Here is a 19089-nt window from a genome sequence, read left to right on the forward strand (position 1 = left end):
TCATTACAGAGTAATATATATATCCTTGACATCAAGTGTTTCATTACAGAGTAATATATATACTTGACATCAAGTGTTTCATTACAGAGTAATATATATGCTTGACATCAAGTGTTTCATTACAGAGTAATATATATATGCTTGACATCAAGTGTTTCATTACAGAGTAATATATATGCTTGACATCAAGTGTTTCATTACAGAGTAATATATATGCTTGACATCAAGTGTTTCATTACAGAGTAATATATATACTTGACATCAAGTGTTTCATTACAGAGTAATATATATGCTTGACATCAAGTGTTTCATTACAGAGTAATATATATGCTTGACATCAAGTGTTTCATTACAAAGTAATATATATGCTTGACATCAAGTGTTTCAATACAGAGTAACATGTACACTTGACATCAAGTGTTTCATTACAGAGTCATGTATATGCTTGTCATCAAGTTTTTAATTACAGATTAATATGAACTCTTGACATCATGTGTTTCATTATTGAGTAATATATATGCTTGACAGCAAGTGTTTAATTACAGAGTAATAGGTATGCTTGACATCAAGTGTTTCATTACAGAGTAATATATATGCTTGACATCAGGTGTTTAATTACAGAGTAATATGTATGCTTGACAGCAAGTGTTTAATTACAGAGTAATATGTATGCTTGACAGCAAGTGTTTCATTATTGAGTAATATATATGCTTGACATCAGGTGTTTAATTACAGAGTAATATGTATGCTTGACAGCAAGTGTTTAATTACAGAGTAATATGTATGCTAGACATCAAGTGTTTCATTACAGAGTAATATATATGCTTGACATCAAGTGTTTCATTACAGAGTAATATATATGCTTGACATCAGGTGTTTAATTACAGAGTAATATGTATGCTTGACATCAAGTGTTTCATTATTGAGTAATATATATGCTTGACATCAGGTGTTTAATTACAGAGTAATATGTATGCTTGACAGCAAGTGTTTAATTACAGAGTAATATGTATGCTTGACATCAAGTGTTTCATTACAGAGTAATATATATGCTTGACATCAAGTGTTTCATTACAGAGTAATATATATGCTTGACATCAAGTATTTCATTACAGAGTAATATATATGCTTGACATCAAGTGTTTCATTACAGAGTAATATGTATGCTTGACATCAAGTGTTTCATTACAGAGTAATATATATGCTTGACATCAATTGTTTCATTACAGAGTAATATATATGCTTGACATCAAGTGTTTCATTACAGAGTAATATATATGCTTGACATCAAGTGTTTCATTACAGAGTAATATGTATGCTTGACATCAAGTGTTTCATTACAGAGTAATATATAGGCTTGACATCAAGTGTTTAATTACAGAGTATTAATTATGCTTGACATCAAGTGTTTCATTACAGAGTAATATGTACACTTGACATCAAGTGTTTCATTGCAGAGTCATGTATATGCTTGTCATCAAGTTTTTAATTACAGATTAATATGAACTCTTGACATCAAGTGTTTCATTACAGAGTAATATGTACACTTGACATTAAATGTTTCATTACAGAGTAATATGCACACTTGACATAATGTGTTTCATTACAGAGTAATATATATGCTTGACATCAAGTGTTTCATTACAGAGTAATATGTATGCTTGACAGCAAGTGTTTAATTACAGAGTCATGTATATGCTTGTCATCAAGTTTTTAATTACAGATTAATATGAACTCTTGACATCAAGTGTTTCATTACAGAGTAATATGTACACTTGACATAATGTGTTTCATTACAGAGTAATATGTACTCGTGACATCTAGTTTCATTACAGAGCAATATGTACTTGATATAAAATCACTGTGCATTATTTAGGATGACAAATACTGATGACATTCCAGGAAGATCTGAGAGGACTATGAAGAATAAGTAAATGTGTGATACATGCCTTTTTGTAATGCCATTTTGTAAATAAAATAAATAATGCCAGATGAAATCAGAGAGGAATAAATAGATCTTAAATTTTGCATATTATGTATTTTGTATGCAGTAAAATTAGTTCATTTTTCTTTTCTTTACTTTCTACCTAGCAAAATATGGAAAGGACTTAATATTGCACATTTCCTTTATCTAGGATCATCAGATAATTTGCTGGAAAGTGCAATTCAAGGTATATCGGATGACACGGAGACACAAAAGAGAAGGCTTCGACTTGCACACAGATTTGACCTGTCTAGTCAGTGGTCACTGAATACAATGGAAATCCCCAGATCCAGTGGTCTGCCTGCGCAGTCAGATGTCTTCCTACCTCGGTCAGAGGACATCAAAATATGCACCAGATGCATGGATTTGTCTGAAGATGAAGACTCCATTGATTTGGATCAGTGGGATGCAGAAGATCAGGCAAAAGTTGGGCAAATAAATCCAAGCTATTCCTCAGACAGTGATCAAGATGGTTATACACTATTTAAAAACACCGATGTCCAACAGACATCTAAAATCAGAGCTGATGTTGAACCAAGAAGTTCCAGTTCTATTGCAAGAGAAAATTATGAAGTTCAAGAAAATTCAGACGCTGTTGAAAATGATAAACATAGATCTATTGTTTCAAAAGTTGGGGGCAGAAAATATAATGTTAAAAGCAGTGAGGATGTTCATGAGGTAGTTGGACACAGAGAGGAACATAAAACAAATGTGTCATCAAGACCTTATGATGCACAAAGAGATAAAACTGATGAAGCTATTTATGTGCTGTCAGCCTCTAATGATGATGCTCACCATCAATTGTCTCATGAAATGCATTTGTCATCAGAACTTAACCTTGATGATTCTGATGTGGAATCACATGACAGTCCAAAATCTGATACAGACGATGAGTCAGGCAGGGAAGGGAACTATGACATGTCCCCAAAGAAAGCATCTGTGGTGACTATAGAGGCATCCCCCCCAAAAAGAGAATATACTTCACCAACCCCAAGCAAGACTAGAACAGGGTACAATACGACCAGCAATGTTAATATTTCAAATGGAGAGGGCATGGACATGATATACAGCTCTACTGAGGATATACATAGAACTGATGATACAACTGCTTCAGTGGAAAGAACTGAAATTAAAGAAGAGTACATATATGCTCAGGTCAAAAAGGTCAACAAGTCCCTCAATCTGCAGGCTCCAGTATCATCTCCAGGAGAGTCTTCTTCAAGGTCAAGGTCATCTTCATTGCATGATCAGTTTGTAATTTTAGAAGATCAGCACATTCTCACTGGACAAAATCCTAGTAAACTTGGAGGTCAAAGTCAGGGAAAGAATCTTAATTTTAGTGTTGATGGGACAAAAAATAACTGTCAAGATGAGATGAAAATAATTAATGTCACAATCTCAGATCAACAGCAGCAGGGTAGCCATGGTGATGACCAAGTGGATGGCTACCATGGCAACTCAGATTCCAGCAAAACTGTTAACTCAAGCTATCCAGATAAAACAGATGATAGACGTGAAGATGAAAACTTTGATGAATTTGAAATCTGCAATTTAGAAGAAAGAATTCAGAAACTGGAATCCAGAAAATCAAGTATAGGGATGTATGAACTGAACTCGTTGTCACCAGGTGAAACCATTGACAAATCAGATAGAAAGAAAAGTTACCAGGGTTAGTATATTGAAACAGAAACTATCTTGAATCATTTAGGGATGGTGGTACTTTAGCCAGCAGAATAAATTTGTCAAAGCATCAAGGCTACCTTCTGATAGTATTTAGTGAATAATGCATTTATTGGTGTGGAATTAGGTATAATCAACTACTCTAGATGATGCAGTTATTAGATTTAATTTTATTACATAACTAGTTTTCAAAAATGAATGTAGTTACAACATAATAATAAATGAGAATGATCAAGTCAATGAAAAATCAAAACAAAAATTAGAAAATTAGGATTTTCATTACTCTTTAAATATCTTGCAGATTTTGTCATACTTTTATTACAGTCTAATTCACCGAGTTTTGTGTACTTTTTGAATATTTTTAATTATTTGGAATAAAAATAATTTTATATATTAGTTGGTTTGACCAAACATTAATTTGGTAGTTTTGCATCATTGAAGCATGTAAGACATATATTTGTAACAAGTAAAATAACCAATAACATCCTCAGTGAAACTTCTAAAACAGACTGTAACATGTAAAATCACTATTAATCTCCTCTGCAAAGTTTGTAAGACATATTTGTAACAAGTAAAACAAAATTTAATTTCTTCAGTGAAGCTTTGAAACATATTTGTAACAAGTAAAACAACCATTAACATCCTTACTGAAGTTAGTAAAAAATATATTTGTAACAAGTAAACCGATTAATGATGTCCTCAGGGAAGTTTGTAAAACAGATATTTGTAACAAGTAAACCGATTAATAATGTCCTCAGTGAAGTTTGTAAAACATATTTGTAACAAGTAAACCAGTTAATAATGTCCTCAGTGAAATTTGTAAAACAGATATTTGTACAAGTAAACTGATTGATAATGTCCTCAGTGAAGTTTGTAAAACAGATATTTGTAACAAGTAACTGATTAATAATGTCCTCAGTGAAGTTTGTAAAACAGATATTTGTAACAAGTAAACCGATTAATAATGTCATCAGAGTCTCAAACAACAAAGACTTTTCTCGATTTAAACAGTGGAAAATTTGGTCAAAAATAGCTGTGTCATAGGGACAGCCATGGAAGTAAAATGGCATAAAACTTTCTGAAATAAATTTTATTATTCCAAATTTTGGCTTTTGACAAATCAGAAAGCATATTATGTCTAGCGCTAGGGCATCATGCCACAAACATTTTGTGTGATGTCCCACCCAGGCTGATTATCCTGACACCAGGCCGAACAGTCCTAACACTAACCTCTTAATGCTGAGTGCCAAGCAAGGCAGCTGTTAGTGCCATTTTTAGAAGTCTTTGGTATGACTTGTCCTCAGTTCAAACCCACGACCTCTCGCATCAAGAGCAGATGCTCTAATCCAGGGGTGGGCAAACTACGGCCCATGGGCCGCATGCGGCCCGCCAAGGGTTCTCATGCAGCCTAGGAACAAGTCATCGTTCACACTAACTCTGTTTATGTTACTCTGTTTATCAAATAAATGTGCTTCTTTTGAAGTTTAAGTTTAAGTTTTCAAATATTAACAACATATTAACAACTGAAAATTAGTTTTAGATGTTATTTAGAAAAACTTTTTGTTTTTGCTATTTCAAATATTAATTATTTTACTTAATGAACTATGCGGCCCACAACAAGGTGTAAATTTGTGCATGTGGCACTTGAACTGGAAAGTTTACCCACCTGTGCTCTAATCACTTGGCCACCAGAACGGTCAACACTACCTGGATGTACCCCATTAATTGAGTAAAAATTAACACTACCTGGATGTACCCCATTAATTGAGTAAAAATTAACAATACCTGGATGTACCCCATTAATTGAGTAAAAATTAACACTACCTGGATGTACCCCATTAATTGAGTAAAAATTAACAATACCTGGCTGTACCCCATTAATTGAGTAAAAATTAACAATACCTGGATGTACCCCATTAATTGAGTAAAAATTAACAATACCTGGATGTACCCCATTAATTGAGTAAAAATTAACACTACCTGGATGTTCGAGATTGCTATGCATTTGCTGAATTAGTAAAATGTATTCCAAGATTAGACTAGTGTATATGAAATATTAGAAAATGATGCTCTGCCAGTAAAAAATTTATGAATTCTAAAACACATGCACATATATTAACTGCCACATTAATGGGTACATCCAGGTATTGGTAATTGTTTTTGCTCACTTAATAGGGTACATCCAGGTGTTTCATCACAGAGACTCAGTTTCAACAAGGGATCATTCTGTACAAGAATTTTTAAAAGAAATTTAAACTGAAAAGTGCACTATTTTCATGACAGATAAAGATTCAGTTTCTTCCTAATAAATATTCCAATGAAAAGTCAAATAAAAGTTATTTTTGGGATAAAAACTATGGCTTTACCATTTCTAATGTCAGTTTTCTGTAAAAAAAAATTCTTTTTGTGCCTTTTATTTTAGTCTCACCTGATGCAGGCACACCAAAAAACAGTAAATGGAAGACTTTTAAGAATAAGATAAAGGGCAGCATGAAAGTCAAGTCGTCAAAGAGAGCCAGTTTGAAGAATATTGAAGGTATTATGCTGTTATATGGTTTGCATTTTAAGTGATATTGATGATATTATACTGTTATGTGGTTTGCATTTTAAGCAGTATTGATGGTATTATACTGTTATACGGTTTGCATTTTAAGCAATATTGATGATATAATACTGTTATGTGGTTTGCATTTTAAGCAGTATTGATGGTATTATACTGTTATACGGTTTGCATTTTAAGTGATATTGATGATATTATACTGTTATGTGGTTTGCATTTTAAGCAGTATTGATGGTATTATACTGTTATACGGTTTGCATTTTAAGCAATATTGATGATATAATACTGTTATGTGGTTTGCATTTTAAGCAATATTGATGGTATTATACTGTTATGTGGTTTGCATTTTAAGCAATATTGATGATATAATACTGTTATGTGGTTTGCATTTTAAGTAATATTTTGGTATTATACTATTATGGGGTTTGCATTTTAAGCAATATTGATGATATAATACTGTTATGTGGTTGGCATTTTAAGCAATATTGATGGTATTATACTGTTATGTGGTTTGCATTTTAAGCAATATTGACGGTATTATACTGTTATGTGGTTTGCATTTTAAGCAATATTGATGGTATTATACTGTTATGTGGTTTGCATTTTAAGCAATATTGATGATATTATACTGTTATGTGGTTTGCATTTTAAGCAATATTGATGATATTATACTGTTATGCAGTTTGCATTTTAAGCAATATTGACGGTATTATACTGTTATGTGGTTTGCATTTTAAGCAATATTGACGGTATTATACTGTTATGTGGTTTGCATTTTAAGCAATATTGACGGTATTATACTGTTATGTGGTTTGCATTTTAAGCGATATTGTGGATGATTGCCAATTTGATATTATGATCAGCAGATCAATCATGTCTTTTTTGTAAGACTTATTAAACCACCATATTTTTGTGTGTAAATTTATAATTTAATGAATTAAACAAAATCTCCCACTGTGTTGTTACCTCAAATAGCCTTAAAATGTAGCCAAATATTTGGTATTTGATTGGTTACTTTTGAGCCACTATTGATGATTTTAAAATTCTCTGAAACATTGGGCAAATAATATCAGTTGCAGTGCCCCAATTATATACTCTCAGCATGGAAATCATTAATTTTGAAAGTAACTAAAATGATCGAATAATTTATGATAAAATTTTCACTGATTTTCAACACTGGTATCCTCTATTTCCATCCTATTCACTCGGTGAATGCATTCAACAGCAGCCAGGTTGCTCTGACCACAAAATGCAGGAAAATCTCTAGTATTTTCATTCTTTCTCCTTTTTATAATACCCTTGCTATATTCTATAAAAGGTGAAAATAGTGTTACACGTATCCATTCAATCCTGTTCAGGGCTATTATTGCAAATTTTGTTTCCAATCAATTTTTTTAAGAACTTTATGAATTGCAAGCAAATTTTTTATTACGTTTAATAATACAACAAATATAAGCAAAGTTTTATATTTACCTGGTTTGATCAGAATTGGAATTATGGCCCTTGAGTTATGGTTCTTCTATGACTTTGAAGTTTGTCCTTTAATCATGAATTCTGTTTCTGTTAAGTAATTTCTGAAGGGCTTAATAGAATCAAATAAAATTTTGTATGGTGTTTTATACTGAGAAATTATGATTAGGTTCAGTTTGGATTGTGTTACTGAATTATTGCCCTTATTTGGTTTGGAATAATGAATTCTTTATGCACTGAATAACATTTTTAGGACTTAATAGATTTAAACCAATTTAAAATGAAAACAGATGCCTCTTTAATAGCTGCATAATTTTGCACACTGTTCTCATTTGCAAAATTGATAGTGAATGTTTGCACAGAAATATACCACAGCAAAGTGTTCCTTTTTGTGTTGATGGATCAGTACAGATAAAAAAATCCTACTTGAGTTTTCCAAATCAAAAACAAACTGATAACACAAAATTTCTGTCAGAAATGTAAGTCAAGCCCTATGTGAAATATTACACAGCTGTCTTAAAATTTGGTTGATTGTATACATGAAATGATGTCTGAGAGTAATGGTTTAATTCCAGACCTTTTTCTGTCTAGATTTCCATGAATCTGGTACCATGGGGAAGAAGGGCATCTTTGAGAAGAGCATTGGCTTCCATGTTGTTCACTCCAACACTATTGATGGGTACAGTCTAGCAATACTGGAAGACTCGGCCAGGAAAACGCTCACAAATGATGAATTCAGTGCTGTGATGAGACATATCAAAACAGTATGCTGTAAAAAAAAAATTGTCTGTGGAAAAAAAAAGAAATCATGCTGCAGTAAAATGGCATTAAAATCTAATGTTACGCAATTTTTCAACCTTTATTATAGAGATGATTGATTACCAGTAGATATAGAGATGTTTACCTGTAGTTAATATATATATGATCATGAGTATTTATAGAGATGGATACCAGTAGTTATAGAGATGATTACCAATAGCTGTAGAGATGGATACCAATAGTTACAGAGATGATTGATTACCAGTAGTTATAGAGATGGATACCAGTAGTTAAAGAGATGATTACCAGTAGATATAGAGATAATTACCAGGAGTTATTGAGTTGATTAGGAGTGGTAATATATATAATAACAAAAGTTGTAGAGATTAATACCAGTAGATATAGAGATGATTACCAGAAGTTGTAGAGATGATTACCAGTATTTATAGAGATGGATACCAGTAGTTATAGAGATGTATATCAGTAATTGTAGAGATGGATAACAGTAGTTATAGAGATAATTACCAGTATTTATAGAGATGATTACCAGTAGATATAGAGATAATTACCAGTAGTTATTGAGATGATTATGAGTAGTTATATAGATAATATCAGTAGTTGTAGAGATGATTACCAGTAGATATAGAGATGAATATCAGGAGTTGTAGAGATGGATACCAGTAGTTACAGAGGTGAATACCAGTAGATATAGAGATGTATACCTAGTTGTAGAGATGGATGCCAGTACACTTATAGAGATGAATACCAATAGTTATAGAGATTAATACCTGTTGTTATACGATGATAACCAGTAGTTGTCGAGATGGATATCAGTAATTATTGCTGGGTACCAGTAGATATAGAGTAACATACCTCTAGTTATAGAAATGGATACCAGTAGTTGTAGTGAAGGATACCAGTAGCTATTGAGATTGCTACCAGTTGATTATAGAGATGATTACCAGTAGTTATAGAGATGATTACCAGTAGTTATAGAGATGATTACCAGTAGCTATAGAGATGTATACCAGTAGTTGCAGAGATGGATACCAGTAATTATAGCTGGGTACCAGTAGATATAGAGTAAAATACCACTAGTTATAGAAATGGTACCAGTAGTTGTAGTGAAGGATACCAGTAGATTTAGAGATGAATACCAGTTGATTATAGAGATGATTACCAGTAGTTGTAGAGATGGATATCAGTAGTTATAGAGATGAATACCAGTAGTTATTGAGATGTTTATGAGTAGTCATATAGATAATACCAGTAATTGTAGAGATGATTACCAGTAGATATAGAGATGATTACTAGGAGTTGTAGAGATGGATTCTAGTAGTTATAGAGATGAATGCCAGTAGATATAGTGATGTATACACATAGTTGTAGAGATGGATACCAGTAGATATAAGGATGAATACCAGTAGTTGTAGAGATGGATTCCACTAGTTGTAGAGATGATTGCCAATAGTTGTAGAGATTAATACCAGGTGATGATTACCAGTAGTTGTAGAGATGATTACCAGTAGTTGTAGAGATGAATACCAGTAGTTGTAGAGATGGATATCAATAGTTATAAAGATAAATACCAGTAGTTGTAGAGATGGATATCAGTAGTTATAAAGATAAATACCAGTAGTTGTAGAGATGGATATCAATAGTTATAAAGATAAATACCAGTAGTTGTAGAGATGGATATCAATAGTTATAAAGATAAATACCAGTAGTTATAGAGATGGATATCAATAGTTATAAAGATAAATACCAGTAGTTGTAGAGATGGATATCAATAGTTATAAAGATAAATACCAGTAGTTGTAGAGATGGATATCAATAGTTATAAAGATAAATACCAGTAGTTGTAGAGATGGATATCAATAGTTATAAAGATAAATACCAGTAGTTGTAGAGATGGATATCAGTAGTTATAAAGATAAATACCAGTAGTTGTAGAGATGGATATCAGTAGTTATAAAGATAAATACCAGTAGTTGTAGAGATGGATATCAGTAGTTATAAAGATAAATACCAGTAGTTGTAGAGATGGATATCAGTAGTTATAAAGATAAATACCAGTAGTTGTAGAGATGGATATCAGTAGTTATAAAGATAAATACCAGTAGTTGTAGAGATGGATATCAATAGTTATAAAGATAAATACCAGTAGTTGTAGAGATGATTACCAGTAGTTGTAGAGATGAATACCAGTAGTTATAGAGACGGATACCAGTAGATATGGAGTAAAATACCAGTAGCTGTAGAGATGAATACCAGTTGATATAGAGATAATTACCAGTTGTTATAGAGATGAATACTAGTATTTATAGAGATGGATACCAGTATAGAGATGATTACCAGTAGTTATATAGATGATTATCAGTAGTTATAGAGATAGATACCAGTAGATATGGAGTAAAATACCAGTAGCTGTAGAGATGAATACCAGTAGTTTTAGAAATCGATACCAATAGTTGTAGAGATGGATACCAGTAGATTTAGAGATGAATACCAGTTGATATAGAGATAATTACCAGTAGTTGTAGAGATGGATACCAGTAGCTATAGAGATTAATACTAGTATTTATAGAGATGGATACCAGTATAGAGATGATTACTAGTAGTTATATAGATGATTACCAGTAGTTGTAGAGATGGATGCCAGTAGATATAAAGATGATTACCAGTTGATATAGAGATGTATACCAGTAGTTGTAGAGATGATTATTTTCATTTATAGAGATGTTTACTAGTATTTATAGAAATGATAACAAGTAGTTATAGAGATGATTACTAGTAGGTATAGGGATGATTAAAAATAGTTATGAGATGTATACCAGTATTTACAGAGATGACTACCAGTAGATATAAAGATGTATGCCAGTAGATATAGAGATGATAACTGGTAGTTATAGAGATGTTTACCAGTAGTTATATAGATGATCATGAGTATTTATAGAGATGGATACCAGTAGTATAGAGATGATTACTAGTAGGTATAGAGATGATTAAAAATAACTACCAGCATCATATACTTAACAAAATACAACAAATTCTGCAACAGATGTTATTCCATGCATCAAGTAAATTAAGGTGATTATTGTCAAAAAGTCTTCACACACATGGAACTAACCTGGCATACTAGCACAGTACACTGATTTCAAGATAGATGATACAAAAATTGATATATGGTGTCAGACTAGTTATTGACCAATCAGAAAAGTCCAGATGTCCAACTCAACAAATAATCCAGAATTACAGTAAATAAAGTGTTTTAATCTATTTGTCATTGTTGATAAACAAATTCAATACGAGGCCCTGAGTGGCCGAGTGGTCTAAAGTGCTCTCTGTTACGGATCACTGCCATCTCACCTCTGTCTGTGTGGGTTCGAGTCTAAGATTTGGCCAATGTGGGTATGTGAGAAAGCTTGCCAGTAGCTTCTCGTGGTCGGTGGTTCTTCCTGGGGTTTTCCCAGGTTCTTCCTCCACCATTAATACTGGCCGCCATACATAGCCTATCATGTGCTGAAAAATGGTGTTAAACCCCACAACAACAACAACAACAACAAATTCAGTGCATTATGCTGTGACATTTGGAATATATGTATTGAGTAGCATTTTATAGCAACTCATTATGACAGTAGATATATGATGCCACCTAAAGAAAAAAAATTGATAACAAAGTGGAAGTGTTTGAATTGTGCACAACCACCATCAAAATATGAGACTTTAGAGAGAACATAATTGTAAATATGATGAAGAGAGTTAAACAATTCCAGAAATGTGGAAAAAACACAAAAAAATGGCTATCATATGACCAAGGAAAGGATTTGATGTTATGTACTTTCTGTGGTGTCTTCATTGAAATATGAAAGCATGCAGGGTACTTCATTATGATTCTTTGATGGGTATACAAACTTGCACAGTTCATCCATGGAATCACACTATCGCTGGTGCTCCTTAACTCACCAAACATCAAGGATTATAACCCATTCCATCGGTCTGCGGCATGTTTCTCGACCAAGAAACAAAAAGCCAGAGACAATGCCTGGTTGAACTAGGTCTGATCATGAATCAGACATGGAACATTTAATTTTCGGTGATTCTTGTTTGTGAAATATAGTTATTTCTTACAGTTGATGTTAGTGAATAAAAAAATATTGAATAGGAAATTGGACTTACATCTGTTTCATTTTTGCAAGAAGTAAAATTTAAACCAGAGCATTAAGAAATTTTTATTATGGTGACAGTAGGTTAGTGAATATAAAATCCTAATTTTGTGTCCTCTTTTTATATGGCCATGTTGATACCTTGTCTGGCTTCATCCATTCAGATTCAAGATTTAACACAAAATGCTGTGTGAAGATTCAGGTGCAATATTTATAATTATTTGGACTAGCATAACATATCTCAGTGTCCAAGTTAGAATTTACCCAGATAACGCATGATAATTATGGTTTTGTTGAATCTGTGTGGAAACTAAAACTTCATCCATGTTGGAACTAAAATTTCATCCATTTTGGAACTAAAATTTCAGCCATGTAGGAACTAAAACTTAATCCAGGTGTGAACTTAAACTTCATCCATGTTGGAACTAAAATTTCATCCATGTAGGAACTAAAACTGCATCCATATATGAACTAAAACTGCATCCATGTAGGAACTAAAACTGCATCCATATAGGTAATGAAAACACTGACATTGTTTGGTATTAAGTATCAGAGTAGGCACACTAGTTTTCACATATTAGTACCTTACATGACTCAGCATATTCTGTGTAGGCAAAATTAACAGAATGGTCATCTGGTCTCAATGGTCACTCTTATTTCCTCTCAATAAATTTCAAGTGTAAAAGTTGTGTATAATGAAGTTACCTGATTTTCATGGTCAACACCCAGGTGTTTCCTACACATTAATGGTTTCTCAAAGGAGTGTTATTGACAGTGGCCGCTCACCTCCGTATGCAAATTAAATTTTTGCTTCTTAAGGAAGGCGTAGTTTGGATGGGTGCATAGTATATGAATCAATGTAACTTGAAGATCCAGTGTGCCAGATTCAAAAGTCAGGTGATTTTTTCAAACGGGGAGAGGGTTGAAGCAGTTCATCTGCTGGATGATTGGAAAAACCAGTTGTTTCATCACAGCAGAAATGCAGTTGCCTTTTGGTGCAAGTGTGAAAGGTATAGTTTGATATCTGCATCTATGTACCTGACATATTTTGGTTACAAAAGTTCATCTTTGAAGAGTATCCCTTGACATTAATCTCAGAGGTCATTCAGTACATTTTTAAAACTTCGCTGTATAGGCAAGTGAAATTTCAATTCACATATTATTTCAATTTGAGATAGATACAGTCTTGATCCTGACTTCAAAAACTTCCAGAATTGAAATTTGATATTAGTTGAGAGAGTATTTTCCCAAAATGGTAATTGTGGCCTAGATCAAGTAGAGGAGTATGTAGTCTTGTTTACATTGGGATTATTCATCCTTGCCTTAACATCTGAAACACAGTCAGTTGTATTGTTGTGTTCAGTTTTTAATTTGGTTGGATTTATTTCATTCTTATTCACTGGAATTATAAAGTGCTCAATAATATTCTTGGACATTTTGGCTTACATTATTGTGATACATCAAAAGACTGTTAGTATATCACCACACTCCAGGCCATTGGCACATGCAAGACTACAGGCACATCAACATATTCAATATTGGAACTTATTTGGAACACTACTGGAATGGAATTCAATCAGAACACACTATACTTTTGGACTTGTAACATAACCTTTAGGACTATTTTGGTATTTAATTCACAATACTGTCACTTCTTTTTAAATTTTCATTTTGTATTTTAGGAAAATAAACTATTTATTGAATTTCACAAGACTGGCTTTGTTTTCACTCTTTTCTGTTACCTAAATTAAGACCATAGAGTCATAAAAAGAGTGTTCTTGGAAACTTCTGGATGTAAGCAAAGCAGTGTTCTTGGAAACTTGGTGTCAGGATGATGTGACTTGGTGGGACATCATGCTACATGCCTGCGGCATGATGTCCCAGAGCTAGACATCACTATAAACTGCCACACTGCAGACATTGTAGCGATATAACTGAAAATTTTTTAAAGCTACATTAAAAATCCAAATCACACACACACACTCTGGTTGTATGCAAAACAATGTGTTTGTGGAAACTTCTTTATGTAGGAAAGCATAGTTTATTGGAAACTTCTGGTTGTATGCACACAGTAGTGTTATTGGAAACTTCTGGTTGCAGGCACACAACAGTGTTATTGGAAACTTCTGTTCGTAGGCAGACCATAGTGTTATTGGAAACGTCTGTTTGTAGGCAGACCATAGTGTTATTGGAAACTTCTGGTTGTAGGCATGCAATAGTGTTATTGGAAACTTCTGTTCATAGACACACAATAGTGTTATTGGAAACTTCTGGTTGTAGGCAGACAATAGTATTATTGGAAACTTCTGGTTGAAGGGACACAATAGTATTATTGGAAACTTCTGGTTGTAGGCACACAATAGTGTTATTGGAAACTTTTGGTTGTAGGCACACAATAGTGTTATTGGAAACTTCTGGTTGTAGGCACACAATAGTGTTATTGGAAATTTCTGGTTGCAGGCACACACTAGCGTTATTGGAAACTTCTGTTTGTAGGCAGACCATAATGTTATTGGAAACTTCTGGTTGTAGGCATGCAATAGTGTTATTGGAAACTTCTGGTTGTAGGCACACAATAGTGTTATTGGAAACTTCTGTTTGTAGGCAGACAGTAGTATTATTGGAAACTTCTGGTTGTAGGCACACAATAGTATTATTGGAAACTTCTGGTTGTAGGCACACAGTAGTGTTATTGGAAACTTTTAGTTGTAGGCACACACTAGTGTTATTGGAAACTTCTGTTTGTAGGCAGACCATAGTGTTATTGTAAACGTCTGGTTGTAGGCACACAATTGTGCTATTGGAAACTTCTGTTTGTAGGCAGACAATAGTGTTATTGGAAACTTCTGATTGTAGGCACACAATAGTGTTATTGGAAACTTCTGGTTGCAGGCACACAATAGTGTTGTTGGAAACTTCTGTTTGTAGGCAGACAATAGTGTTATTGTAAACATCTGGTTGTAGGCACACAATTCTGTTATTGGAAACTTCTAATTGTAGGCACACACTAGTGTTATTGGAAACTTCTGGTTGTAGGCACACAATAGCATTATTGGAAACTTCTGGTTGTAGGCACACAATAGTGTTATTGGAAACTTTTGGTTGGCAGACAATAGTGTTATTGGAAACTTCTGGTTGTAGGCAGACAATAGTGTTATTGGAAACTTCTGGTTGTAGGCAGACAATAGTTTTATTGGAAACTTCTGGTTGTAGGCACACAATAGTTTTATTGGAAACTTCTGGTTGTAGGCAGACAATAGTGTTATTGGAAACTTCTGGTTGTAGGCAGACAATAGTGTTATTGGAAACTTCTGGTTGTAGGCAGACAATAGTGTTATTGGAAACTTCTGGTTGTAGGCACACAATAGTTTTATTGGAAACTTCTGGTTGTAGGCAGACCATAGTGTATTAGGAAACTTCTGGTTGTAGGCATGCAATAGTTTTGTTGGAAACTTCTGGTTGTAGGCAGACAATAGTTTTATTGGAAACTTCTGTTTGTAGGCACACAGTAGTTTTATTGGAAACTTTTGGTTGTAGGCAGACCATAGCGTATTCGGATGCTTCTGGTTTTAGGCAGACCATATTGTTATTGGAAACTTCTGGTTGTAGGCACACAGTAGTTTTATTGGAAACTTTTGGTTGTAGGCAGACAATAGTGTTGTTGGAAACTTCTGGTTGTAGGCAGACAATAGTGTTATTGGAAACTTCTGGTTGTAGGCAGACAATAGTGTTATTGGAAACTTCTGGTTGTAGGCAGACAATAGTTTTATTGGAAACTTCTGGTTGTAGGCACACAATAGTTTTATTGGAAACTTCTGGTTGTAGGCAGACCATAGTGTATTAGGAAACTTCTGGTTGTAGGCATGCAATAGTTTTGTTGGAAACTTCTGGTTGTAGGCAGACAATAGTTTTATTGGAAACTTCTGGTTGTAGGCACACAATAGTTTTATTGGAAACTTCTGGTTGTAGGCAGACAATAGTGTTATTGGAAACTTCTGGTTGTAGGCAGACAATAGTGTTATTGGAAACTTCTGGTTGTAGGCAGACAATAGTGTTATTGGAAACTTCTGGTTGTAGGCAGACAATAGTTTTATTGGAAACTTCTGGTTGTAGGCACACAATAGTTTTATTGGAAACTTCTGGTTGTAGGCAGACCATAGTGTATTAGGAAACTTCTGGTTGTAGGCATGCAATAATGTTATTGGAAACCTCTGGTTGTAGGCATGCAATAGTTTTATTGGAAACTTCTGGTTGTAGGCATGCAATAGTGTTATTGGAAACTTCTGGTTGTAGGCATGCAATAGTGTTATTGGAAACTTCTGTTTGTAGGCAGACCATAGTGTTATTGGAAACTTCTGGTTGTAGGCATGCAATAGTGTTATTGGAAACTTCTGTTTGTAGGCAGACCATAGTGTTATTGGGAACTTCTGTTTGTAGACACTTCTGTTTGTAGACAGACCATAGTGTTATTGGAAACTTCTGGTTGTAGGTAGACAGTAGTTTTATTGGAAACTTCTGGTTGTAGGCAGACAATAGTGTTATTGGAAACTTCTGGTTGTAGGCAGACAATAGTGTTATTGGAAACTTCTGGTTGTAGGCAGACAATAGTGTTATTGGAAACTTCTGGTTGTAGGCAGACAATAGTTTTATTGGAAACTTCTGGTTGTAGGCAGACAATAGTGTTATTGGAAACTTCTGGTTGTAGGCAGACAATAGTGTTATTGGAAACTTCTGGTTGTAGGCAGACAATAGTGTTATTGGAAACTTCTGGTTGTAGGCAGACAATAGTTTTATTGGAAACTTCTGGTTGTAGGCACACAATAGTTTTATTGGAAACTTCTGGTTGTAGGCAGACCATAGTGTATTAGGAAACTTCTGGTTGTAGGCATGCAATAGTTTTGTTGGAAACTTCTGGTTGTAGGCAGACAATAGTTTTATTGGAAACTTCTGTTTGTAGGCACACAGTAGTTTTATTGGAAACTTTTGGTTGTAGGCAGACCATAGCGTATTCGGATGCTTCTGGTTTTAGGCAGACCATATTGTTATTGGAAACTTCTGGTTGTAGGCACACAGTAGTTTTATTGGAAACTTCTGGTTGTAGGCAGACAATAGTGTTATTGGAAACTTCTGGTTGTAGGCAGACAATAGTGTTATTGGAAACTTCTGGTTGTAGGCAGACAATAGTTTTATTGGAAACTTCTGGTTGTAGGCACACAATAGTTTTATTGGAAACTTCTGGTTGTAGGCAGACCATAGTGTATTAGGAAACTTCTGGTTGTAGGCAGACAATAGTTTTATTGGAAACTTCTGGTTGTAGGCAGACAATATTGTTATTGGAAACTTCTGGATAATACTTTTACAGCGACATTGGCCTTTGCTGAAGTCAAGCAGACAACATTGAACTTATCCTTGGGAGATACAAGATTACCACCAAGATAAATAACATAATATCGCAGTTAAAGGTAAAACATTAAGTAAAATGAAATATGGGAAACATGCATTACATTTATTTTACAAGTAAAGAGCTTTTTTTTCTTCTTCATATCTTTGTTTGGACCATAAAACTTTCAACCAGTTATTAAAGTTATCAAAATAGATATATGTAGATGTAGATGAGAAAAAAATGAATGCATATATATATATATATATATATATATATATATATATATATATACATGTATTTAGATAGATAACTGGATAGATAGATGAGAGTTTTGGAAATAGCTAGATCTGAGAGAGAGATATGGTTAGGTAGACTGAACAATAAAACAGCTTTGTTCTTTGAAACATGTTCAGTAGATTTTATTTTGAAACTTCATCAGGTTTCCTTCCTTTGCCTAAATACACTAAATTCCTAAACTACATGAACACTAATTAAAGCTTGACTTTATGTCTCCTGTAATTATATAAACAGTAGATATTTAACCTTCTTCAGTTTCCTGTATTTTTGGTACTTCATTTGCACATTTAAAGAAATCCAGGTGATTAGTTATTATAAATTAGTGTTGTCTATTTCACACCTGTCAGAAGTATTTCATGAGTTATGTTATTAACAGTAATCATCTATTCACATTGAAATCACTGATATGCATCAAAACAATCTTTGACAGGTCGATTTTATAGAGTAGGCAAGCTGGGTACATATTGGAACCTGTAGCTAGGTTAGGACTTGAATGTGGGCAAATCCTGTATGCATACAAATATTATGATTGAAATGTAGCTGATATGTTAACTCATGAACCCCGTGTGCCAGTTTTATCTGTCATGAAGTTGTGCCCTACTTCTGTACGATACACCAAAACTATGATATTACAGAAAAGTAGATAGATGTAGTTCTAGAACGGTACTATATAATCTGGACTTCCTACTTGCATTACAAAATACAGCGAGAAAAACTTAATTTTGTAGACCTGATTTTTTTGGCACCAAAATTTTATATGGACTTTTTGACCTGAGATTTAAATCAGACC

At 33.6% G+C, this 19089-nt stretch overlaps 1 protein-coding gene across 2 annotated transcripts in view; it reads left to right on the forward strand.

Annotated features, from left to right (window-relative positions):
• The window catches only part of LOC149794935 (uncharacterized), a 114923-nt gene that overhangs the window by 71876 nt on the left and 23958 nt on the right, over positions 1-19089 (forward strand). For both annotated transcript variants that reach the window (XM_089964596.1, XM_089964595.1), the window contains exons 8-10: positions 2136-3653; positions 6087-6200; positions 8286-8458. In XM_089964596.1, the coding sequence (XP_089820722.1) occupies positions 2136-3653; positions 6087-6200; positions 8286-8458 (1805 nt within the window). The remainder of the gene's footprint in view (positions 1-2135; positions 3654-6086; positions 6201-8285; positions 8459-19089) is intronic.

This window comes from Sinohyriopsis cumingii, chromosome 7 (genome assembly GCF_028554795.1).
Source record: "Sinohyriopsis cumingii isolate HCF-2022 chromosome 7, ASM2855479v2, whole genome shotgun sequence".
Lineage (NCBI taxonomy): Eukaryota > Metazoa > Mollusca > Bivalvia > Unionida > Unionidae > Sinohyriopsis > Sinohyriopsis cumingii.